Source organism: Siniperca chuatsi, linkage group LG7 (genome assembly GCF_020085105.1).
Source record: "Siniperca chuatsi isolate FFG_IHB_CAS linkage group LG7, ASM2008510v1, whole genome shotgun sequence".
NCBI classification, from domain to species: Eukaryota; Metazoa; Chordata; class Actinopteri; order Centrarchiformes; family Sinipercidae; genus Siniperca; species Siniperca chuatsi.
The window spans coordinates 12,844,544-12,870,967 of record NC_058048.1 but is presented as its reverse complement, the minus strand read 5'-3'; the positions used below and the strand labels follow the sequence as shown (position 1 = coordinate 12,870,967).

The 26,424-nt window shown below is 42.2% G+C and overlaps 2 protein-coding genes across 21 annotated transcripts in view; one reads left to right on the top strand and one right to left on the bottom strand.

The window, feature by feature from the left end:
- Positions 1-18,481, top strand: part of megf6 (multiple EGF like domains 6) — a 60,230-nt gene extending 41,749 nt beyond the window's left edge. For 3 of the 7 annotated variants that reach the window (XM_044203065.1, XM_044203063.1, XM_044203067.1), the window contains exons 20-38: positions 300-431; positions 762-890; positions 1,079-1,210; positions 1,590-1,718; positions 5,897-6,067; positions 6,819-6,947; positions 7,955-8,083; positions 8,288-8,416; positions 8,848-8,976; positions 9,090-9,218; positions 11,188-11,319; positions 11,681-11,809; positions 12,038-12,166; positions 13,266-13,394; positions 13,905-14,033; positions 14,231-14,359; positions 15,549-15,677; positions 15,866-15,994; positions 16,428-18,481. In XM_044203065.1, the coding sequence (XP_044059000.1) occupies positions 300-431; positions 762-890; positions 1,079-1,210; positions 1,590-1,718; positions 5,897-6,067; positions 6,819-6,947; positions 7,955-8,083; positions 8,288-8,416; positions 8,848-8,976; positions 9,090-9,218; positions 11,188-11,319; positions 11,681-11,809; positions 12,038-12,166; positions 13,266-13,394; positions 13,905-14,033; positions 14,231-14,359; positions 15,549-15,677; positions 15,866-15,994; positions 16,428-16,507 (2,453 nt within the window). In that variant the 3' untranslated portion in view covers positions 16,508-18,481. Of the gene's footprint in view, positions 1-299; positions 432-761; positions 891-1,078; positions 1,211-1,589; positions 1,719-5,896; positions 6,068-6,818; positions 6,948-7,954; positions 8,084-8,287; positions 8,417-8,847; positions 8,977-9,089; positions 9,219-11,187; positions 11,320-11,680; positions 11,810-12,037; positions 12,167-13,265; positions 13,395-13,904; positions 14,131-14,230; positions 14,361-15,548; positions 15,678-15,865; positions 15,995-16,427 lie in introns of those variants that run through there. The other 4 variants (XM_044203066.1, XM_044203068.1, XM_044203064.1 and 1 more) reach the window with 3 other exon arrangements.
- A 5,103-nt stretch (positions 18,482-23,584) lies between these two features.
- Positions 23,585-26,424, bottom strand: part of mecom (MDS1 and EVI1 complex locus) — a 132,574-nt gene continuing 129,734 nt past the window's right edge. For all 14 annotated transcript variants that reach the window (XM_044202417.1, XM_044202423.1, XM_044202427.1 and 11 more), the window contains 3 exons: positions 25,964-26,209; positions 25,665-25,851; positions 23,585-25,550 (listed from right to left, as the gene is read on the bottom strand). In XM_044202417.1, the coding sequence (XP_044058352.1) occupies positions 25,416-25,550; positions 25,665-25,851; positions 25,964-26,209 (568 nt within the window). In that variant the 3' untranslated portion in view covers positions 23,585-25,415. The remainder of the gene's footprint in view (positions 25,551-25,664; positions 25,852-25,963; positions 26,210-26,424) is intronic.

The following is a 26,424-nucleotide window of genomic DNA, read 5'->3' as shown; positions in this document are numbered from 1 at the left end:
CTAATTATTGTGGTAGACTGTAGAAAATGTGATGACGTGATTAAGATTAAGGACCTGTTTGAACTCACTGGCATTGCGAGCCTGTGCTATTATCTTTGGCCCGCTGAAGCACCAGGATGTTTGTGTTCTTTGGTGCCTCTCTAAACCAACCCAATTAGAAACTTTGTTGCTTACTTTCCATTTCATACATTTCTCCCCCAAATTATTCAAGCACAAGTGGCTTTAGGGCTTTGCAGAGAAATAACTAACATAAGTGGCTTACTGCTCACTTAATCTGAAAGATATTTGATGCTCCCCAGACTGCCCTGATGGATATTGGGGGTTGAAGTGCCAGTCATATTGTCCTAACTGTGAGAACAGAGGCTCCTGCAACAAGCAGACTGGTGTGTGTGACTGCAAACCAGGCTTCATGGGGAACCTCTGCCAAAACGGTGAGTTTTAATCTAATTGAGATTCAAGAAACAAAAACATTTTTAATATGGTTTTGTTGTCTTTTTAGAACTATTTTGAACTATTAATTCAAATCTGTATGTCTCAAATAAAGTCGTTAATTTAACAGCAGTTGAATAATTGATTGAACTGAGACTGTGCAGTTGCTATGATCTGATTTGCTTTATTCATATTTTGATTATTTTAGTGTTTAAAGCATTTACTAAAGTTTAATTTAAATCAAAGATATTTTTAAGTTCCTACAAACCATGTGTCAGTCAAAAAGAGTGTTCTTCTTAAGGATGATCCTGTGAATGTCATGTTGTGTACAGAGTGTCCCCCAGGTTTTCATGGACCAGGATGTTTCATGCGTTGTTCATGCCACCCTGATGCTACTTGCGACTCACAGACTGGACGCTGCGTCTGCCCTCCTGGTAAAAGAGGCCATGACTGTGCAACATGTAAGAACTGTAATTATCCTTACAAAAGTCATAATACAGTACTTCATCTCAGTTTTGTATTAGGTTTTAAGAAATGACAACTTCAGAGAGGCAGACAACAATATGACATAACTGCAGCGAAAGCAAAACAGTGAACATATCGAAATCTTGAGCTTAACTTTGACTGCAACCTTTGCTGACCTTTACAGCATGTGAATCTGGTTACTGGGGCCAAGGGTGCCTCAGTAAATGCCAATGCAAAGAGATCTCTGTGGGCTGTGACCCAGTCACCGGTCAGTGTGCGTGTGAGGCCGGCTTCACTGGAGACCACTGTGAAAAGAGTAAGTTAACTTCTTTTCAAAAGATATGTTTTAGTAAACGCTGCCACCTAGGGGTGATTGTTACTTATAACAGCTTTTGAGCTCATTTACAGTACTGAATGTAATTTCCTGGATATTTTTTTTATCATAATGGATGTTTTATTTCAGTGATTTTTGAATTTTTTTTCAAGGGACTTGGGATATATTGAATACTTAGAGATTTGAGCAGCTTATATAAAGTTCCTGCAGTTCTGGGATGTACCTCCCCATGACATAACACAAGACAGTGTTCCCTGTGAACTGAGACTGACATTTTTAGCTGGCTACATTTGATTAAATGTTTAAGATTTAAGATATTGTTTTACTAAATCTCTCTTGATCTGCCTCCGTCATATGTTAGAGTGCGGGAGTGGCAGTTATGGGCGGGGATGTGCCCAGCAGTGCCAGTGTCAGAATGGAGCTCTCTGTGACCATGTGAGCGGAGCCTGCACATGTTCACCTGGATATGCTGGCACTTACTGTGAAAAAAGTAAGATTTCTTTTGTTTGTGATCAGTGACTTTTATAGTATTCCTGATGGAAATGTGAAGCAAAACTTGCCTTGTCTATGTTTAGAGTAATTTTAACTTTGAATCCATCTTTTAAATCACAAAAAGATGTTATCAAATGGTTTTAGAGACTTAAAAGATTGATTTAAGGTCCACTTAGCACTTTTTTACTGACCTCATAGGAACAACAAGGTTAATATTAATATACATGAGGGTATATTGCACCTTTGACTGAAATGTGTCATTTTAGTTCCCTTCCTCAAGTATAAAACCATAGGAATATATAGTTGTGCTTATTTTTTCTTAAAATGAAAGACACAGGTAATCCAAGATTATCTCTCACTAGTTCAGAACCCTTCCTCCATCTCCCCTTCTGTCCCACACATGTGTACCTACACACAAACAAAACACTCCAGCCTCTGAATTGTGAGGAACTGCTGCTTTTCTTTGTCTTATGAGGTACTAAATGAAATATTTTTGGGTTTGGGGCTGTTGGCTGGCAATCTAAATACTTCACCTTGGGCTTTAGGAAACTCTAATGGACTTTTTTTTATTATCTGCTTTTTTTTCCCCCAGACCAAATGATTAATCCATGAATCTAGAAAATAATCATCAGATTAATTGATAATAAAATAATCATTAGTTGTAGCCTTTAATTTCATATTTAATATTATTTATAGTAAAAATTGAAAACCAATCTGGATTGTTGACTAAATTTGAATTCCTGAATTCAGTTTAATTTTGAATTTAAGATGTGCCATCACAAAATGCAAAAACAGTGAAAGGTTTGAATACTCATATTTACTCAGTTTTATTCTCATATTATTTCTTTTCTTGATAAACTATCCATACTGACCCTGTTGAGCTTTGAGGTATGAGGGACAAATGTGTCAGCCCATTTGGTTAACCTCATCCCCACTGAAGGCAATACTACTCCTCTCCATTGCAGGTAACATTACTAGTGATGAACTCTTAATACACTAGAGGGCGCTGCAGGACATTCTTCTGATGTTCTCATCTCTTCCACAGTTTCAGTGAATCATCACACAGAATCAATAAATCATTAGATAGTCCATGTAATGTCATGAGCAAAACCATTTTAAAACCACACAAATCCCAAGATATAATTTGTATTAGTCATTCTGGGATAGATGGACTGTATTTCATAGGCTGCAGTCTTTTTAAGCATCCTGGCATAGCAAACCCTTCACGTAACTAATATTCTTCTCATCACTGGGATATTTTTTACTGATCTGTAAGACATACCAACAGTCCAAGAGTCTTAACAATGTAATAGATTTGTTCTTGATTATAGTCTTTTGACTTGAAGTGGCCTTGTGTTATTACAAAGTGTAAGATTTAGTGTAAGTGTACCACCAGGCCCAGAATTTCTTACCATCTCCACAGCACACGGGCCATCGTAAATCATGGCCATGTCACACTAGAACAGAGCTTCACTTCCCCAGTCATAACAGTCTAATGGCCTCAGACGCAGACGTCACTCTGATTGGACGTTGCTGTGGAAATAGGGCTATCGGTCTGACCAGTTTCTGTTTTCTGAAGGCCTTTTCTTCTCAAACAGAGGTGTCCAGTTTCTCAGTCTTCTGCTGGGCCTCTTCCTTCAAGAGAAGTCAGGAAGAGGCCTGTGCTGTGAGAAGGACCAGATCTCTGTAGTTCATCTGTTTCACAAAGTTAAAATGGAAAGAGATGACTTTTCGCTTCTTAGTGTTTGATTCTACGTGGGCGATTTTCGTCCACACACTGGCTTTCGTAATGTTATTCATGGGAATAGCTGGTTCTACAAAACTCAGAAAGCTTGTTACTATGGCAAATGCATAGTTTCATTGAGCATTCTTGTGGCACTGAGGTTGATGCTAAACATTTCAGTCAAGTTTTGTCAGAGGAAACAAGCGATTGTGCTGACATGGGTCCCCCACACTGGACCACTTCTTCAATTAACGTGGATCGTGCTCCATTTTTGGTCCGCAGCTTTGATGTTTGCATCAAAATAGTTCATTTGGTCGCATTAAAAAAAACTCTGGTTCAACTGGCATCGAACATCTGCGTTTTTGTCGAAAAAACTGGGTTGTTTTGTTGTCGTTGTGTTGACCTCTTTCAGTTTAGAGACCCTGAATGGCACCAGGAAGTTCTATTCTATGTTCTCTCTATCCGCTCTATTTCTGTGGTCTGCTCTCCCTGGCTGTGTGGTCCCTGGACCTGCTTTATGGGCTGACAGCAGTGGCTCTTACACAACCAGGGATCTGGAAATAATCCTCCTGTCTTAAAGAGCTCATTTAGTCTAGAGATGGAGTCTTTCAGCGATGGCACAGTGTGTGTGTGGTGTGGACAGAATCCTCTGTGCCTACCTATAAACAAAGACACAACAAAGAGTCTTCCCTTACAAACACTTGCAGACACTGTGCTAATATCAGATGACAGATCTGTGGTTAATATGGAAACCAGTCGCCCCCTGCTGGCATAAACAAATAATAAACGTTGCCATTCAGAACTGTCAGTGTATACCCTGAAGATTTAATGAAGAGTACCGTGTGCTGCAGTAAACTGTGTCTGCTGCATTTGAAAATTAAAGAAAGTGTTTTCACATGTTTAAGTGATTACTGTGTCTGGTATAAAGACCTCAGTAACAGGGAACATCACTCATCTGAGATGTTTAATGTTTATTTTTTAACATCATAGATGCGTTGAGCCCCTTTTCCATTGGTAAATCAAACATCAGAGTAACATTCCTGAAACATTTTCCCGCAGGACAGAAAGATGTTGCCATGGTGTCAGCAATTGCTATCATAATAATAAACAACTGACAATTAACTAATGATTTTGCTACAGTACTAACACAGACCTAATGTACAGCTGGGTTTAAAATGACAGCATCCTCAGTGGGCTGGCTTTAATAACATCTCAGCCTAACCACTACAGAGGCAGGCAAAGACGTCATGCTGTCAGCGTGGGAACACAGCGATGGCCATGAAACTGCTGAGCAGGAAGGATACTTTTCCAAATTTGAGGCCTCGAGGCAGAAAAAGGAGGAGTGGACAGCATCATCAACTGGAGCAGGAGTGTATGATGCATTAACTGTAGGGAAACACCCTGAGTACTGTGGCATTTAGAATACACAAAACCACCAAGTTACACATTTCTGTTGCACTCCCAATTTGTGGCTTCCTTTGGTAACATGGTCCACTGCTTTCCTTATAGATAGAGGAGCTAGTTTTTAAAATGAAATGAAAAACTGCTGTCTGCTGAGATAATTGGGACAGACTTTACCCAAACCCTCACAAGGCTCAGATTTTCTCACATATTACTGCAACAGAAAACAGAAGACGGTACTCGAAGAGAGAAATGTCTGCAAGGGATGTCAATCACTCAAACTTTGGCAGTGCGCAAGCAGCGTTCCTGTAAACAGAGGCCAGAATGGAAGAACTTTTTGTTTTGCAAGAGCTATTATGCTTGAGTTAGGATGTGATCTCTTTAGTGACAAATTGAGCTATCTAAAATAGGCTGTGAATAAACAGAGTCATTCTTTCCTGCTCTGGTGAAGTCATGCTTGCAGACAATATTTACATCCCAGTAGTGGAAAGGCTCATTCATCCTGCTGCCTCTGGTTAGGTTCTTGTGGATGGGAGGCACTATGTTTACCAAACTCTCTGAGTGTCAATTGACTCTGCACACACTTAAACAATCTCTCTGGCTCTCCTTGAGAATGGGAAACAGACTCTTACACTGGTATCGATACTGTAGGTATGTGTGCATGTGTGTGTGGGTTAGGGGGGCACAGTAACCTGGCTTTGTTTTGCCGTGTATTGGTGGGGCCTGTGGACTCAGCAGGTGCTCTAATTACCAGCTCTCTGTGCCCCCTCTACTCCCAAAAAGGGAACGGCCTACGAGCCGCCGTGGACTTTGATGTGGCCCAGATCCACCACACATGTGGGACATGAGCTCACTTAACGAACGCAGACCCTCTGCAAATGAACAGCCGCAGCGTGGTACTGCAATTTGATATTGGTATTTTCAGTAGGTGGTAAGACAGAGAGGGAAAGTAGGAGGGGGAGAAGAGAGTGAGAGATGGGGAAGGGAAGAGAAGAGAAAGAAAAAAAGAAGTTGGCATCTGAACCTTTTCCTCTCCTTTTTTTTTTATGAAGCTGCCAGATCTAACCAGTCGGATGTTTTATCTTGGCCCACAGTGTGCCCGGACGGCTTTTACGGTCTTGACTGTGGCCAGATGTGCGAGTGCAGGAACGGTGCCCGCTGCCACCACATCACAGGAGCCTGCCTATGCACCGCCGGCTGGGCAGGACCACACTGCATTCTGGGTAATGGAAGCCACATCATTAAAACGGGGTGTGAGGGAGGCCCTCACTGCAGCCCATCACGACATCCTCTCCTTAAACACGACTATGATGTGTTTGTGAACAATTATCTCTATAATGAGACATTGCCAATGACTTTTTTAGGGATGGGTAAGGGTGGAGAAAGGAGGGAGGACAAGAGTGCCCTTTGGCATACATGGTTTAATTGAGGTCTATTCTGGATAAATGCACCCACGTGTTTATAGCGATCAACATTAGGAGAAGGGCAACATAACTCTGAAGACTCTTTAGTAGCTAACCAATCAGTGTTCTCATGCTAACGTTTCTTGAGGATTTCATGCCGTTGTTTTAATGAATCCAGTGAAATACCCACTAACGTTCTTAGTCTGTCATTCTGCAGGCTTATTCAAGACTCTTTCCTCTTGCCACAACCATTTTGTGGTCCTAACTACCAGAGCCAGAGTCAGCAGAAAGCCACTAGCATGACTTAATGATGCATCTCTGTCATTAGCGCATTTTCCTCTTTCTCAGACTCCAAATGTCATCTTGGACTTTGATCATTAAACAAAAGTTTACAATATGTGTGCTGAAAACTGTAATGTCTTAAAATGTCCTTTAGCCCTCTAGTCTCATACATTTGCTGCAAATATAGCTGCAGTTGCATTTTAAGTTAATCCTGAATGTGTTTTGTGTGTGTATTTTATGTTATGTGTGTGTTTGCCGATTTGTGTGTGTGTGTGGTTTGTGTTGGTAGGATGCCCAGAGGGTCATTTTGGGGAGCAGTGCAGTCAGACCTGTGAGTGTCAGAACGGAGCCAGGTGTGACCACGTCACGGGGCGATGCAGCTGCGCGGCCGGGTGGACCGGAGTCAGCTGCCAACTGCGTGAGTAGCTCATCACTCAGCATGACAAACCCCTGTCAAACGTTTCCCTGCTATTTTCCTAAAAGACAATACCAGTGGGTTTGCATGTTTTAGCTCATTTACTACAAATGACTTATACTTAACATCACAACTATCCATTTTAAAATCCATTCTTCTGTGTTTTGGAAATTGGATATGTATTTCGTCTGCTGTTATAGGCATCCAGTGGTTTTCATTCACATTTGTGCAATATGAAAATCAATTAGCAGACTCTTAAAACTTGCTTGACTTGTGTTATCCATCGCAATGAGATTTTGACAAAATTATGGCAGACTTGATGTTACAATCTACACAACTTGAGCAAGTTTTAAAGAGTCTGATGTGCAGAAATGAATGGACAACAATGGCTGCCTGGAACTGTTAGCATAATAACAGCCTGTATTCAGACATGGTCTGCAAAAACTGTAAAGTAGACATTTGTAGTCAAGGGCCCACAATTTGGTATGGTCCTTTAAAGGCACTATTCAAATCATCATTTCAGAAGTTTTAGATCAGTAGAAATACCCTCCCGGTTTCATGCATAGGTTTAAACATATGCACATAAAATTACAAAAACACACACCGCAGGAGTCAGAAATGAATGATAATTGCAGATACAGGTTTACTTACTTATACGTGAAGTGGACAGCGTGTGTGGGTTGCTTCCTCCTAATTGTCAACTTTCAGCTGTCTCATGCACACCTGTTTGGAGCATTCAGGTGTGCAAACCCATACCCTAACACGTAATGATAGTAAGTAATTAATAGACATGACCATTGGGTACTGAGACAGAGAGATGGACATAGTGCACGCTGTTTAATGGATTCTTATAATCAATATTATTCAATAATCACATGTCACATTGATACATATAATCTTAGTATTTTCATGACTTAAACTAACCATTGTCTGCATTATTTTCTTAATCTCAAAACCCATCCATGTCATTACCTATAAACTACACTGTACTGTGTTGTGTGTGAGTTCAGCCTGTCCTGCGGAACAATACGGGGAACACTGTTCTGGCCAGTGTCTGTGTCAAAACGGAGGCTCTTGTGATAGGGGGACTGGCCAGTGCTCCTGCCCGCCAGGCTGGACTGGAGCCGCCTGTGAGTTAGGTGAGTCCAACAGTACTATCTATTACATTGTAAGGAGGCAAAGGGAGACGCATGTGACTCTTAAACTTCCTTTTCTAACTTACACATTTTGTCCACCTGCCCCTGTCTTCACAATTCAATGTCTAGGTAAATCCCTATAGTATTTATGAGAATAATTTCTTGAATGTAACTTCCAACTGAGGTTTCCCTTTCCCTCTCTCCTAGAGTGTGAGGAAGGACGTTATGGAGAGAACTGCACACAGACCTGCAGCTGTACGAATGGAGCGAGATGTGACAGAGTGACAGGAAGATGTGTGTGTCTGCCTGGTTGGATAGGAGAGCTCTGTCAGTCAGGTGACTTCCTAAAATTCGCATCAGCCCAGTTGCATTACGACATATTGGTTCTTATTTTAGCATTTATTTAGTCACAGTATTATCTGTTATCAGTTTTTCACCTCTCCCATTGAGATATATAGATATATAGCCAACTTGCCTTCCAGCAGTTTCCATCTATTGCCTGTTGATGTGTCTTGAAAAACATGGAGAGGTGTAGCTTTTCTCTTGCCCCGCATCTGTGTTGCATTTGCTAACATTTCTGTGTAGCAGCAGCAAAACAAAAGAGAAGGTTTACTTACTCCTGGCATCATAAAATTTGCTGTGTCAAAACAATTTGTGCAATTAGCCTTGTGTAAATAAGCATAAGAAACATGAACATTTTTTAAAGTTTTGTTCTCAGACTCTAATGTTGTGTACTGAATGCGAATGCTTGTGTGTTTTGCCTGAAGCCTGTTCTAAGGAATTCTTTGGAGAGGGCTGTGAGCAGAGGTGCGACTGTGTCCATAGTACAAGTTGCCACCATGTGACGGGCCACTGTGAATGTGAGGCAGGCTGGAGAGGAGCCAGGTGTGACAAACGTGAGTGTGTACAGGACCGAGGAAATTGCAAAAGAATGAAACTGGCAGTAGAGGAGCTTTGAACATGAGGGTAAAGTGACTATGTGTGCCTGCATGTGTATGTCGACTCCCAGCCTGCCTTCCGGGGTCCTATGGTGCTTCCTGTGGCCAACGCTGTCAGTGCCAGGCTGGGGTGTCCTGTCACCATGAGACGGGGAGTTGCGGGTGCCCAGCTGGACTCGCAGGGCCTGGCTGCGAGAAACGTAAGAATGAAAAGAAAATCTATCTTTAAATAAAACTTTACTGCACAAATATATTTGTACTTTTTAGCATTTTGATTTGCTCAATTGTAAAAGGCAAACTAAATACTTTGGATATGTAGTATCTCACACATATCCCTTATGTATAACTGGTTATTGAAAAAGCCTTGGCAATATCACTGTCATGCATTTAAAACCACTTGGCTCACATATGTGCCTTGTTGATAGAAACACTGTCACCCCGAAACACACCACTCCCATCAGGAAGGAAAGGCATCATGGGAGTGAAGTGATCACCAAGAATCATTCTGTTAATACTGATTAAAATTTCTTTTTTGTCCCCTCTAGTCCTCCTGGGAAAGATTACCATTTATTCCATTCCAGGAAATGCACTCTACACTGGCACTAAAGCCTCTCTTTCACAAGACTTTATGCTAATGTTTCATTATTTAGACCATACCCTTTAGGACTGTATACGAGCAGTTTTGCTACTCAGCCCTTCACCACCACCACCACCACCAACAACCCCCCGTCACCACCTCAGCTCCCTTCCTCTCCTCACACACTCCCCAGACATCTGATAAATGTTACACACCAGTTGCCAAGTAAAACAGAAGGCATTGTTTTTGTCTCCTCGGCGGCGGATAAGGGCCTTTGGAAGGCAGACATGCATAATGACAGCGGCGTAATTGCCTCTTTAGTCTGGAGTCCTTTCTTATCTGTCCCCCACGCTGCCTGCTGCTGCCTGACTGAGGAGCTGAGTGCTGCAGTCTCACCCGAAAACATGTTCGGTTCACAGATTCATCTTGTTTGCTATGACTGATTGTCTGTGGACTCCATTCATTATTGTGATGAGCATATATGTATGTATGCAGAACGGGTGTGTGAAAGAATGTCCCTCCGCAACCATCTGGGTTTGGGCACCAGGGAAAGTTGTTGGGAGTTTTGGTTTTGTTGCCAGTCAATATTGAATGTCCCATTATGTTCACAGAGTAATCTGAGGAAGGAAAGGGAAATGGCATTTGTCTTTGTTCCCACAAACTATTGAATGTGTGCATGTTTAAGGCCTGTTGCCTAATTTAATCACAACTACAGATAGCTGTACAATGTAATTGTATGTGATTTAACATCATGTTGGAGTTGGAGCATTCATTCATATTTTTTTGCCCGCTTTGGTTTACATTCTAAAACCTTATGATTTAGTAATTAAATACTCTTAATAAATAAAATATAAATTATAGATTAATAGGCTCAGATAAATCCAGTATTTGGGCTATAGCACAAAAACAAATCTCAAATGTCATTTGCTGATTCGCATCACCACTCACCTACATGATTTTACACACAAGACAATTTTACATTTGATACATGTAACTGTTATCTATAGTTTTTAACATATCATTTACACTTTGAAAGAAGAAAATGTGATGAAGTGCTCTCTAAGTTGCCCTTCCAGTGGAGAAAACATGATGCAGTGCACTAATGGGCGCCCTTAAAATGGAGAAAACGCGATGAAGTGCCATATAGGCTGCCTCTAAATCCCTCTAAATGGTTAATAGTTTTATTGCATAGGTGTAGTAGATATACTCTAAATGTGAGTCACATAATACAACTTTTCAGACTTAACCTTTTATTTTTTTCGCCCCCGTCCCTCAGACAGCCTGAGTCCACTACTGTTTGCAAGTTTAATAATTTGATGATTAAAAATAACAAATAAACATAACAAACTTTAAGTAATGTTGGTGTGGAATTAAAATAATTATTTTTAGTAAAAGTATGTATTATTATCAAGCATTAATTCTAATACAGGTCATTTTTGACCCACTTATGGAAGAGTCTAGGTTCCAGTGACCTATGCATCTAAGGGTTAAGGAAATTTTCCATGCAAATCATATGCCCACTTCGTTCTAGATTTGAACAAATACTCCCACTGTTGTGTATATGTGACATGTTTCTGGATGTATCATCTTAGCCTGTCCTGCTGGCATGTTCGGGCAAAACTGCACCCAGCTGTGCCGATGTTCAGGAGATCAAGAGCAGTGCCATCCTGTGACGGGAACATGTAGCTGCTTACCTGGTTACTATGGGGCACGCTGTGAGCTACGTAAGTATACTGTTGATTTTCTGTTGTCAGTGTGGACTAAAACGAGGCCTGGGCTAATATGCCTTTAGTTAAACAGGGAGTTGGGTGGGAGGAATCTGGTAGCAGGGTACATATTTGACCTGATTTGTAGAAGTCAAAGATCCATATCTTCATAAATAAAAGCCAGTCAGGACTTTAGTGGATTTTTGTTCACTTGTCATATGTTAGTTTTTATTTATGACTGACTGTAAAATGATCATATTTTTATATATAATTTCCTTCTAACCTGTCTGCTGTATCCTGCAAGTAAGTAGTAGCCTCCATCAAATAACATAATAACAATGACCCCCCCGCCCTTCTCGCCGCTATGGTTTGTCTCCAGGATGTCGAGCAGGGACTTTTGGGCCAAACTGCAAGTCCAGATGCAGCTGCATCAATGGTGGTCGCTGTGACTTCAGGACTGGGACTTGCTACTGTGCTCCAGGCTTCATTGGAGCTGACTGCAGCTCAAGTTAGTCAAGAAACCTTGCACCTGTTTGTACTCCAGAATGGAAAAGAGTCTTGTCTTTCTGCACCCCTTTATTATCATTATTTGGAGTTAGTGTTATAGGGATGTTGGTCATTTCAGCTTCCATGTTGTATTGGAAAATTCTGGTCAACCACGACTGAGGCAACCCACAAGGCCTTTTTCTTCATAACTTTTTGATTTATACTTTTGTGTGAATGTTTATTTACACAGGTTGTCTGAGTGGGTACTATGGGAAGGACTGTGTCAAGCTGTGCTCCTGTGGGGAAGGAGGGCAGTGCCACCCAGCAACTGGGAAGTGTATCTGTGCCCCTGGTAGGATGGGACTATCTTGCCAACAAGGTAACGCTAAACTCATGTCTTTGATTGTTTCTTTGGATTAATTAGCTTGTGCTGGGGAGCTATGACACACCAGTCCTTGTTGTTTATTAGCAAATGAGGTCAAAAGTAAAAAACAAAACAAAAATACTATTAAATAAAATGCAGTTTGGTTGAAAGTATTCGCCTTGGTATAATGGAGTTTAAGACTGCCATACAGTAAATAGAATGCCTACAAGCACTTTTAAAATTTCGTCAAGAAGAAATTACTATCTACTAAATTACAAGAGGCAATTCATTGTTCAACTTTAAGTAAAACGGTATCACAGATATCAGACATGGTTTGTATTGAGCCTTTTATCTTTCATCCTTTTCTTGAGTATACATAGAGTCACCACTGAGGCTGATATGCATCAGTGGGAACCACTGGCCCTAATGAGTTCCTCAGAAATAGCAGGCCTAACTAAGTGAGAAACAACCACTAAAATGAGGGAGCATTTTTCAACATTTTTCACTGTATATTTAAGTAACAAATTCTCCATTTCCTCAGTGTGAGGCCTCTGATGATCACAGGGCTGTTTTCCCGGGAAACAGAGGCAGAGTTGGGTTTTCTTAATCTCTCCCTGTATCAGCAATTCAGTTGGATTGCAAACGGGGATTTCCATCACTGCTTGCGCCAAATGTTCTCTTCTTTAGCCTCCTGCATGTACTTGGACATACCACCTCTTAAGTTCCTCTTGTTGAATGTTTATAGAAACCTATAAGTAGCTCGTTCTCTGTGTTCCGTGTCGCTGGATTTGGCAAGGAAGCAAATAAATAAACAGGGAAATCAAAGACGGCTTGCTTATTGTTTTCCCAATCTAAATTACCCAGTGAAACATGATTATTCTTTTATATCAGTGCCAAATTAGACTACTTTGCCATCTCTTTAATGAACTGTTGCTTAAATAAACATGTATGTGGTTAGTGCAATCTTGTACGTGTGTGTGAAAGAGAGATGGACGGAGCACACGCTGTTCACTGTGTGTCGTCTGTGTGTTACACCCATTGGTGTTATTGCTGAGTAGAACAGAAGGGCCTGTAGTTCTTGTCTTGTCCTGATAATCTCTGAATGTTTGTCCAGCATGTCCTATGGGGCGCTACGGCCTGCAGTGCAGAAACACATGTAGCTGTCAGAATGGGGGTCTGTGTGACCCTGTCCACGGGTCTTGCAAGTGTGGACTGGGCTGGACTGGACCCCGCTGTGACACAGGTACAACATCACAGGCAGCAGACACGACAGAAAATAATCAGAATTAAACAAAACGGCGTTCTGTTCATGGGAAATCGAAAACTTAAAAAACAACAACAAACAACAAAACTGGTAGAGAAAACTCTTTCAAAACATTGGAGTAGTTTACCTCCTACTATCTACTAGATGATCCACTTCAATTGACTTTTTTTTCTTAACCCTGAAGACTCATTCATATCCCTTCCATTTTCCTTCTGTGCTATGTTATAGCTGATTTTATAGCTAATAAATGGTAAAAACAGGCAATCAACCAATATGGGCCACCATTATAGTAGTTTGTGTTATTGAAAGTATCTGAGCTTTACCAAAAGTTATATATAAGCCATATATGGACCATATTTACAAATCGTTCTCAGTAAGATTTCTGCTGAATCATGTTGCTTGTAATCACAGTTTCTTCATAAATAAAAGTTTTAATTGAAAATTAAACTTAGCTTGTGTCTGTGTGTGTGTGTATGTGTATGTGTGCAGCCTGTTCACAGGGAAAATATGGGTTTGATTGTGCACAAGACTGTCCATGCCTCAACAATGGGACCTGCAACCGCTTTACTGGCACCTGCAGCTGTACTGCTGGATACTATGGCCACTCCTGTCAACACAGTATGCAAACACTCACTTGTAATACAAAAAGAAACTTGGTGATAAGGTTACCAGTGGCCTCACTGACACTTCAGTAAAAGCTCTCCTGGTGAAATAGGTGACTTGAATAAACCTTGATGCAACATCGACATCCATTTTCAACCATACCCTGAAACAAGTAACCTTAACCTAAACTCAATGTCTTGTGTCTCTCTTAGGATGCCCATCTGGGTTCTTTGGAGTAAACTGTGCCCATACGTGTGACTGTAACGTGGGGCAGACATGTGACCATGTGACGGGCCAATGTGTGTGTCCACCAGGCCACTATGGCCCACAATGCCAAAGACGTGAGTATATATGACTATCTAAAGGTTACTCATCAACTAAAATCCATAAAACTACATGTTAACATTTTCAGTTGGCTGCCAGAAGGGCAAGATGGGTCAAAAATCATTAAATGTAAAATCGAACATCCAGATTTTGATTAAATGAAACAAATGTAAAGTTGCAGTCCCTTTAAAAAAGAAAAGATATCTCATCTTTCATGTATTTTATAGTTTTTTTTAGATAGTTACAGTTAAGCAGCACCATGAAGACAAACACTATTAACCACACATAGTCACAAGTTTGTGCACATTAATAAACAGCCACCTGGATGCCCAGCTGCAATAATACATTGGCAGATATGGGCATACACGAAAAAGAGATTTAAAAAAAAAAAAAAAAACGAGTTGGTTTGAGTGTGTTCTGGCAGTAGGTGGGCAGGCTGGTTATTTGATGGGAGACAGGTGTTTCCCGACTGCTTAATGCATTCCTGTTACATCCTTGTGCCCTCCTGCCTGCTCGCGGGGCTCTCAGCCGCTGTGTGAGCGCCTAAATGGCCACTTCGGTCCCAGCAGGAGATATGCCTGAGCACTGCAGAACAGCAGTAATGCAGCCACAGGCTCCAGAGACAGATCTGTGTGTATGTGCGGATGTACATTTTCTTATCACTGAATGCACTGAATGCACTTGTGAATGTCTTAACTTTTTGCACTTGTGTGTCTGTTTGTGTATTTATTTTTGTGCCTTAATTATGTGATTGTGCACAGTCACATGACATTTTAACATGTAGGAGACCTAAATGTCCATAATGATAGAAAAGTGATAATGTGATACTCATCATCACATTTTAAAGGTCTAAATTTAACTTTCTGGGACATTGTCCAGTTTGTTAACTCTGGATTACAGAAAGGTTCTTGTCATGTTAGATAATGCTATAACATTATCTACTGGCCTATATGCACTTAACATAGTACATTCAGATTTTTTTATGTGCACAGGAGTTAAGATTAACTATCAAACACATAAAAGTAGATTTTAGTGCAACCCGTACCTTTCCCTACATATCTAGAAAGTTCACCAATGAGCCAATAGTCCGTCCTTCTTGTAGTATGTAAGGACGGGGGTTATGGTATTAATGAAGACAATGAAAGTGCTTATAACTACAGTAATACAACAATGTGTTTCTGTGTTGTTGTTTTGTTTTGTTTTTAGGGTGTGAAGCTGGAAGGTTTGGACTGAGCTGTGGACAGTCGTGTGACTGTGCTGGTGAGGCCCCATGTGACCCATCGACCGGTCGGTGCCTCTGTCCCCCAGGAAGGACAGGACAGAGATGTGAAAAAGGTAGACGTCACCTTGAGGGAACCACACTTTTCTTAACATGACTAACATAAAACAGAAATAGACAAAGTTAAAATTGAATTAGCAGAAATTCAGAAAACGCTCCCCTCTCTCCATGTGTGTCCGTCACGCAGAAACTCCTTTTTTTTTTAAATCTCTCCCTCCTTTCTGCTCTGTCTTCTCTGTCTCAGACTGTGGTGGCGACCGTTTTGGCCCTGGCTGCTCCCTGCCGTGCCGGTGTTCCCACAGGGCCCGCTGTGATGGGCTGAGTGGGCGATGCCTGTGCCCGCTCACCTGGCTGGGCCCAACCTGTAGTGAAGGTAAACCTAAGCTCTCATTGCCACACACACACATACACACACACACACACACACACACACACACACACACACACACACGACCAGGGTTGTCAAACTAAAGCAAAACGGACACACACATACACACACAAGGTCACGGGCTGTAAAACTGAACCAGCTTTAGTGAAATACTGTGTCATGAAGTGTGAGAGGCTGAGCCCCATCGCTCTGTGTGTGACCCTGTCTCACTCAATGGCAGCTCCTGTCTCCTGACAGTTATTTTAATCTGCACCCAGCATGGAGCCAGGCTTGAGGCTGTCTTCGTTTTACCTCCTCAAAGCCAAGCACACGGGAGACTACGTACCAGTTACTTCTCCTCCAAAAAACCCCGGCACATTTGCTTTTGATTTTCAAATAGTGCTGATGTCTTCTTGCTTATTTTTTTCTCTCTTTTCAGCAGTGCTACACCGAAGCCCAGGACCATTGAACTTTTCTGTGTCCCAAAGAAAGAGAAGAGCAGGCAGCAAAACCACATAACCCAAGCAGAGGTGCAAACTCCTGACTGGGCTTTCAAACACAGGGCTTGGCTCTGTGAAGCATTACTCAGATCATCTTGGTAAAGGTGATGTTAGTAATGCCATGTTTTTGTGAAACTGGTACTCAGCTGTCAGAAACTGGCACTCCATCACTGAGCCTGGAGCTTGCGATAATCACCCAGTGGACTTGGCATGTGAGGGGCCCTCAAAGGACTCAACCTCCCCCAGGATTACACAGACTTCTTAGCAATACACACGAATACCTGCATCACATTTGTGACTATTGCTGATTGAAAGCGGTTAATTTGCTTTCCAGTTTGACATTTAATGTTTAATTGTTAAGGGTTCAGTTTTTTTCTTAAGGGCCTTTGGACAAGACATGTGACTGAATCTGAGACTTTCTTGTCACTAGAGAGCCTTTACAGCCACCACCAACATTTAGTTTTTTCTGCGTGTGTCCACAAAAAACTTGATGGTCTGCATAACAGAAAGTATATTGCTGGTGAAAATTAAATGCCTCTAAAACAGATTCAGAAATATATGGGCGACCTATTTACTAAGATCCACACACACTGCAGGCATGAGAGCTACAAAAATGTGGTCCAATAGAAGAGCCATAAATGTTTCATAATAAAAATTACCTCCAGACATATTTTAAGATATATAAAAATACTCTGCTTCAAATTATAATTTATGTCCGATATGGTTTTTCCACAAAATGTTCATTTCCCTTTAAAATTACATCATACTTCTTCTCCAGACATCCAGAATCTATCAAATTGCAAAGATGCTTCAACATCACACTTGTTTAAGTCACATATTGCCACAACTGGCTTCCAAACTAGTTGTGATGTCACAAAATCCTGCTCGTACGTCCACGTCTTAAACTGCGATTTAAGGTGAGCCGCGGATGACTGTGGAAACAGCCTTCTAGTGTCGAACTCTGAACATTCATCTTTCTGCACAGTGAAGGTCAAACATCCAAGTAACAAGAAGGAAAACACACTTTTGAGTGAAGGGGGACTTTAAAATAAGGAATCAAACTAAATCTAATTATTGAATTCTTTCTTTTAAAAAATATTTTGCTAAAGATATTTTCAGTCCAGTAACTGTATACAAATATTGCAGGTTTAAAATGCTGAATTTTATGTTAATGTAAATTCAGCACAACCCATTATGTAGTTCACTTCCATCATAGTGACCCACAAAACACTGAAATGGCTCTCTGTTTCTGTCTTATACAGAGGGAATCGTATTACTTACATATTACTTATGTGTGTGTTTATGTTTTCATTTCACACATTTTCCTTGTTTGGACTCATACTCACCTTAACTTATTTTATTGCCCATACCTTTTATAAATCTGTCTGTGAAGATATTATCTATCCAGAAGTTATTTCAACATGGCTCATGGAATCTGAATATGACATGTACCAGCATTACGAACGCTCTCCATTTATTGGCATTGATTGTGGGTTTTCTTATTGCAGTGCGGTGTGCTGGTCGCGAAATACTGCAGGCAAAATTTGCATGCATTGCACTTCTTGAGAGATCTGTGTTTATTGAGTCAGCAGCTGATACAGAGCTTGGGAGTCTTATAGAAAATGATAAAAAATGATGTTAATACTTTTTTCTGCAGTACCTGTACTTCTATGGTTGTACAATATTATAAGATAAGATTACAAGTCCCAGATCACTACTGCTATCAATTACAATACATTTGGTTTAAATGTGGGTGTTTCTCTTTTACTAAGAACTGTATTTGTATTATATCTCAGGTCAGTGCCAATTATATCAGTCATAATCTACTGTTATCATTTCATATCATGTCAGTGGTGCTACATCGATACATTTTGTTTGTATAAAATTGATAAACTCACCTTATCTTTTCCATTGTTTTTTACCATCCGTGGTTGTGTTTTGATTAAAACAAAGAAAAAAAGAGCAACAAACCAAATAAATAACAACAAAAACATCTGGTGACACCTGCATCTATTTTTGAATTATGTGCTTTGAATGCAGTGTTGCATGGTATTGATTTCTGTGATCCCAGAGTGGGGTGGGAGGGTGCAGTAAGGTATGGAGGGAGAAAAAGGGGGGAGAGAGGTTCCAGCTGTCATAGAGACCTATGGGATCCTGTGTGTGTGGATATGTCAGTGTGTGTTTTTGTGCTAGGCTACTACCAGGCATCTCTCATCAGCCAGAGAAGGGTCAAGCATTAAGGCCATTCTGCCTCCCTGATAGTAGGCTAAAGTGGGTGGGGGTGTGAGAGGCACCTGAGCAGGTTACCATGCCGGCTCCTCTGTGTGTGGGAGGGGTGTCAGTGTCAGAGAGTGAGAGTGCGCTCTCCTTGAGGCATTTTTCAAGTGCGCTGGAGCATTTTCTCTTCTATTGGTCAAAGGCGGCTCTGGTCTGGCAGAAGCAGGCAGGTGCCTGGACCAAACATGCACCCCGTATCCAGCATCTCCGGGGTGAGTGATGGGTGAACGGACCCGCCAGTGGAGGATGGAGCCCCCCACACCCACTCTCCGGTGTGGCTGATGGATGGGGGGCCGCTTCAGCTCGCCCTGTGTTGTGACAAGCAGCAGATGTTCTCCAATAATGTTTATCGGCCGGGCCGTCATCTTCAGATGACACACACCTGTTTCCAGTCAAACAGGCCCAGAGAGGCCATCCATCCACAAAGCTCTGGGTGGCCACTGCACCGCTGGATCAGCCCACCACACATAGCGATGGGTGGCACAGCAGACATCGGTGCCACAAATGAAGAGCTGGCACGGTTAAAGATATAAATGGCAAGATCAAAAAGGAGCTCTGGTGGAAGCCAAACCTTATGTGTGCTTTCCACCCTGCTGTACACTGCACAGACTCCAGTAGATGAAGTATGTAGCAGGGGTTTTTTTTTTTTTTTTTTTTGATTTAAGATGCTCATAGGAAAAGGAGATTCAGACATCATTTTGGTTTACTTAAAATGGTCTCAGCACTTCGAAAGCCACTTTTGTTTTATTACAAGTGCAGGAACAAAGATGCTCTTTGTGCTAAAAGGCTTTTGGAGGAAAAAAATGGCCTACTGCTGTATGCATGCTGGCTTATCAGGAGTGAGGGAGAGAGAGAGAAGGGTGCAGGAAACTGGCGATGAAATAGCCCGTAAAAGGTAAGATCGCATCATGGGTACTTTTTCACTGTAATTAAGCATACATCACTCTTTGCAAAGGAGATTCTATCAAATTACTGCCATAGCGCCACGTCCCAGAGATAATTTCGGCCCCTCTGCGTTGAACCAGATCTCCCAGAAGGCCACAGTGTTTTGAAGTCCAGCTGACAAAGCTATCGGCTCAGATAAAAGAATGAGGGGGAAATCATTTCAACACGTCCTGAACAATTTGTTCGGTTGTTGCCTGGAAAAATAAATGTTAAATGTCGAGGCTGCAAAAAGATGCGTATCAAGGAAGTCTCCCACACTCTGGAATCTGTGTGGCGTAAAGAAGGCATCTTTGATTTAGATGTGTCAGCATGTGTGTGCACTTCGGCAGAAATGATCTTACAACTTTTTCTAACTAGAAACTATACATATTATTTAGATTTTTTTGTTTATTTAATAGATGAAACAAAAAGTTGTTGTAGGTAGGTGTACATTAGTATATTCACCACTGGATGGCGCTCAATATGGGAAAAAGCATGGAGCCACTGAACGTAAATTTGATTCAAGTGAATAACACCTGAATGAAGTGCTCATGGTATAATATAATTAACATAATAAAGTTTATATATTCAGATTTTTCAACACGGAAGTACACAGTTTGCGTTTAAATTTCTCCAGCTGTACCAAAAGCCTAACCTGCTATACCCACTCCTTCAAACATGGAGCTGAAGGCCTTGATGAGCTACTTTCTACTCCATGAGCAGAGAATGAGATAATTTCAAGAGCAGGCTCCAAGTGGTTCTGCCACCACGCCTGTCCTGATTAGACTCGTCATATTAAAACCATGTGCACCACTGCTCTGCTCTGTCCTGGTCTGTTCCCCAGGACTGTGCTCAGTGTCCATCAATAACACTAATGACCCATAGCCTCCAGGGAGAAAAACAAACAGTGTAATGAAACCACAACCTTAAGCTCTGCTGCTTTCTAAGAGGGAGAGGGCAGGGGTGGGGAAAAGAAAAGAAGATAAGCAGAGAAGAAGAAGAAGAAGCAGGGGAAGAAAAGGGGCGAGTCTGACTGGCCTGCAATCATCTGCTCTGCACACACCTACACACACACACACAAGGGAGGACACCGATAGAGGAGGTGCTACCATTATTGTAAACACAACAAAAACTTGATGTGATGATTTGTGGAGTCTCCCCACCCAAACACACTTCCCACTTGTGCCAACTGTAAGCAAGCACCACTCCATACCAACCCCTCTACCCCCCATCCCTCCGTGAAGGCTACACTCCCACACCCATCCATGCCTCCAGCTCTGAAAATGTTTCCCCTGGCGGCTGTGTCAGCACGGGTGCCAAGTCAATCAGCGTGAGAGCTGCCAGCTGTGATGGCCTCTCTCTCTCTGGGGGTGTGATGTATGTTCCAGCGAGGGGAGTGGGGCAGTTACATGCCACACAGGGCTGGCTGCGTGAACGGGTGGCAGAGGTATGGAAGGGAGGGTTGGGCTGAGGAGAGAAAGAAGGAGGGGAGGAAAGAAAAAGAGGACGGTGGCTGAACAGGAGCTGTAATGAGGCCTGATGGATTCTGAGGCTGTGCCAGCTGCCCCATTAGCTGAGTGGCTCCAAGCCCCACGAAGCGTTGCCCACAGTGTGCCCACCCGTCCACATACACACACTGTAGGGACACAGCAGCTTGGGGATCCAGCCCCTTTGACACACACACACACACACACACACACACACACACACACACACACACACACACACACACACACACACACACACACTTCACATTTAACTTAAACAGATTGCACTGACTAATGCACACTCTTATGTCTGACTTTCTTAGCTCTTTAAACACACACACACACACACACACACACACACACACACACACACACACACACACGCACACACACACACACACACACACACACACACAGACACACACAGACACACACAGACACTCATCTAAGGTCTTGCCAGCCACACTTCAATACACACTGAGCCCTTTATTGAGAAGCTGTGGGTTAATGACGGCAATAACTCGTCCTAACGTGTTGATTAAGTGTGAGAGGATACATGGGTGACATTGGCATGTGCTAATCAACAGTGATCAAACCAATGCACGCACAACAGTTAAATGTTAAGCTGCCAAACTCACCCAGGTGCCCTCTTCACACCACTCCACTGCCCACACACAATGACATTATACACACTGCTGTCTATTCATAATATTTTGGTTTTCTTTCAACAGGCAGTGCCTTTGGACCTTTGTCTGGGGGAAGTTCTTTATGTTGGTGATGTAATTACATGGGTAATTTGGATTGCAGTGGGGGCGTGGCCACTGAGGGGTGGTGGCAAAATCCCGCTGCCAAGTTAGTTCCCAGATGCAGTCAAGTATTAATTCCTGTTAAAAGCTTGTTGAACAGTTGCTTCTAGATTGTTTTATTGCACTTGCAGAAGGAAGTTGTTTCCCTTTGGATAATTGTTCTGTACCAATGCAAGGTGAGAAGACTTCTCACGTCTCTGTATTAACGTTTAAGTTAAAACACAGTTCCTTTAGGGCTTTTTTCATGTAATATCTGGCTTCTCAGTAGCATAACTAGCATCAAGATGATGAAACAGGGACAACAATACAACAGTAGTAGTTAAAGCTGCTATAAACAATGTTTTTCATAACAGCAATGGATCAGTTGACTATGTGCAATGTGAAAGAGGTGGCTTGTAGTGACAAAACCACAGAGAATTTATACCAGACTCTGCAGTTCCCCTCAGCTGTATGGAATTTTATAGCATCTTTCAGGTCATTGTTTTGGTTTTGCGGCCTGCAACTGTTCTGTTTTGGTTCGCTCTCACTGCTCTCATAGTGTCATTTTGGTCGCAGCAGGCAGCTGTTTTCAGAGAAGAAGCTCTAAAGACCTACTGTACACTACCTGCTCAGCACCACACAGACACAGTAGTGACTAGCTGGTGAGCATAGTGGAGCGTTTAGCTGCTAAAGTGCCAGATATTTCCATCAGGATTTAGTGGAGAAAATTGATGCTGTTGCATGACTACTGACAAGTTCATATAATCATATAAGCTTAAATTAGTCCACACTAGTACAGGTGGCAAAACTTATACTCAGGACCATTATCACTACCACTCCATTATGGCCCTGGCCTGAGCCATCACTACCATCGCTGCAGCTGACCTCATCAAAGCTGGACGACCCGTGCTGACCTCATCAACACTGCGTGACCCCCCATGACCTCATCAAAGCTGGACGCCCCATGGAGCCCCGAGGGCTGACGACAGGCCCTAAGAAAACACCCCATCCATTAGGGTGCCAAGAGCACTGTAAATGTGGAGTGTCAGCGCCAGCCATCTTCACTGTCATGCCCAATTCTCCAACCCCCCACCCAAGCTACTCTCCGGACAATGGAGCTGTTGAACCTCCAACCCTCCCAGCCACAATGTCCGCCCACGTTGGCTGGAAGCAGTGACAGAGGGGGGTGCCGGATGGGGAGGCCTGCTGCAGGATGGGACTCTTATTGAGCGTTTGAGCGATGAGCCAGGTCATCACATCTACCCAACTCATCCATCATGCCCCACAAACGGACACAAATAAAGAGGACACATTCCTGCCTCCGCTCCCACTACCACATTCAAGCCCTCTCCAGCCTTTTCTCTCCTTCCCTCTCTCTATGTGAGCCAAAGCCTGGAGAAAAAAAGAGGACCAGAGTTCAGGCTCTCCCTCGCTCTTGGAGGCCATGGGAGTGCCAGAAGAAAGCGCCAGGTGGTTTTCTGACACGTTTCTAAGTATAAATCTCTGTTTGGGTCAAAATGATGGGCAGTCAGACGGACTATATGGTGTGGGGAGGTGTGAGGGAGATGGGAGAGAAAGGGTGAGTAAAATGTTTAAAGAGAAATAAAGAGAGAATGGAAGACATTTCAATCCACATTGTAGTCCTTTATTTCTTAGTTGTTCCTCCCACAGTATTGAATTGAAATGCATAACAGTTACATTGTAGAAAGCATTAAAACAAAGTACCTCAACTTGCTGATTACTTTTTAAAATCGATTATAAACAAAACAACGACAAAAACAAACAAAAAAATCTGGTCCCTCAAAACGGGAGAATAAATGAAAGTAATCTGTTATTTATCATAAGTTTGGCACAAGGGATTAACATGAACTGAACGTCACACAAGCTTGCAGACAACCGTAGAAAATGTCAGATACAGATCTTACCAGACCAATCATGCGTTTATGAAGAAATTATACCTGTTTTTTTTTATTATTCATTCTTTATAATGTTTTTCATTTTTTACAATTGAATCATTAAATTGTCATAGAAAAAAAAAAAACCCTAAGTAATATCTATTCATCGACCGGTTTCATTAGAAGAATAAGGAGTGAATTGTATGTTTAATACTATCCGGCACTCAAATGTAATCTACAAACCCCATTGAACTCTGGGATAGGCCCGGTGAGGAATCTCCCCTCACCTGGGCTAAGAGCAGTGCTATTCAGTAAACAAACTACAGTTTGCCAAGAAATAAATACAGTTCTCAACATACAACAGCAAATAACAACAACAACACCAACAAAAAAATGAAAACAAAATCATGATTGTCTAAAAATGAAAGACACACGAGCATGGAGTAGCTAACGACTAGCATTCGGGCTATTTAGTGGTATTGTTGGCTGACTAGGATGGATTCAAGGGTTTTGAAAAAAGACATATGCCCTTTACAGAACAACAATTAACTTCAGCACTGGCTACTTATCTCAGTAAAAAAACAAAAACAAAAAAAACTTTGTGTTTTCTTCTCTTCCACTAAAAAGACAATCTATTTATATCCTTTCACAGATAGCGCAGGCGGACAGGATGGAGTGCAGTGGAGAACAGTTGGTAGACACTTGTGTACAGTGCTATGATTGTGCAGACACACGCAGCTATGAAAACGCAGATGGGAAACTGGCCTGATTTCCGTTTAACAATTACTTTTTTTATTTGTTCTTCAATGACTTCAGTGATATTAAAGCGCTGCTAGCGCTGTCCTTACATGGAGCGGTTTTCATTTGAACTGAGGTTGCTAACCACACCCTTCATTTTTATCATCAAGTACATGTATTTATGAGAAACACCTGTGGATCTCTGGGGGTCAAAGGGAATTCTTGTAATACATTTTAAAGATACTTTTATCAGATGAGCCAGGGCTCTTATGCCTTACGCACAGTGAAACATACTAGGCTGAAACTGGCTGTCTTAGAGACACAACCAAACTCACCCTCTCGGCGGGAAAATGTTCTTCTTGCTTTGTATGTGCTGGGCAATAAATGCAATCTAGCAATGATACATCAGCACATCCATCTTCCATGTCCACCAGCTGCCTTCGCTGTGCAAAACATAGAAATTCAGCAGAATAAATACAGCTATTATTACTTTAGCATTATTATTTTCACCACAATCGTCATCATTGCTATCATCCTGGTTGGTGTTAATGTAAGAAATCAATTTTAAGGTCTCAGAGGGACATTTTGTTCTCTATCTGTTGGGGGTTTTTGGGCCTGGGGCTGGGCTGGGTTCTGCATGGACAGTGACCCTGCTTTGTGTGTAAGGCGCGCCGCTCAGCAGTCAGATGGGCCGTGGTTCTGCTCAGCAGTCACTCTGTGGACGATCAGGGGCCCCGCACATAGCCCCTGCAATGGGCTCCCAGTGCCATAGGTCAGGTTTGGGGGTTGAAAGGTGAAAGGGAAAGCGCAAAGAGGTGTCATCATACATGGCTGAGGGACTGGATGGCACTGGATTCAGCAGCAGCCCGTGCCAGACTGTGCCACATGGTGGCCGGGTTGTGGGAGGCTGGGTGGAGAGAGTCCTTTTCAGCCAGAGACAGCATCATAGCATACGCCTGAAGGAAAGGGAGATGGATTACATTTAACTACCGTGCTTAAATGCAAATACACATATACATTGTGTAGGTAAACAGGCGTGAATGCATTTGAATTGTCCATATTTCTTTTACCTGAGACTTAGATTTCCTAAAGAGTGGCTGTTTGACTGCCTCACTCAGAGAGGGGGAGCCAAACGATCCATCGTCCTCATCTCCATCTCCGTCACTCAGCTCACTCTCCTCCAGCTTGCGCATTTCCGAAAAGTGACGAATATGCTCCAAGGCTGAGTAGCCACTCTGCTCGTCCTCATCCTTATATCTGGAGGACAAGCAGGAAATGAAAATAAGGCAATTTCAAGATACTTCCTCAGCATCATCATTTACACAACGTAAAATGATATTTTAGTTGTATGCCCCTGTATCGGATTTACCTCCTAGGAGAGGTTTTGCAGTTGAGGTTTAAGTCGTTTGGCCCACTGAAGTCCATTTCGTCTTGCATGATGTCATCATTAAGGCTGCTAGGAAGCACCTTGCCTTCCGGTTTCCCAGGGGTGTTGCTAGGCTCTTCCGCTTCTTCTTCATCAGCACCAAGCTCCTCCGCTTCCTCGTCTTCCAGGTCACGTGACCCATGGCTGGCCATCAGCGGCTTCTCTTCTTCAAATGGACCGCCATTTAACCTGCAGGCCAAAAAAACAATGATTAGATCAATACAGCTTGATAAAGTAGTAGACATTTTAAGGAAGAAAAAATTACAGTGACATCTACCTTATTAGCTGTACATTTTATAAACACACTCCTTTTATGTTTAAGAAAAAGAGAGAGCAATCAAGAAAGTGAGAAAGAATTCTTCTGGTGCTTGTTAAATTAGTAACATAAGGAATAACTATACATA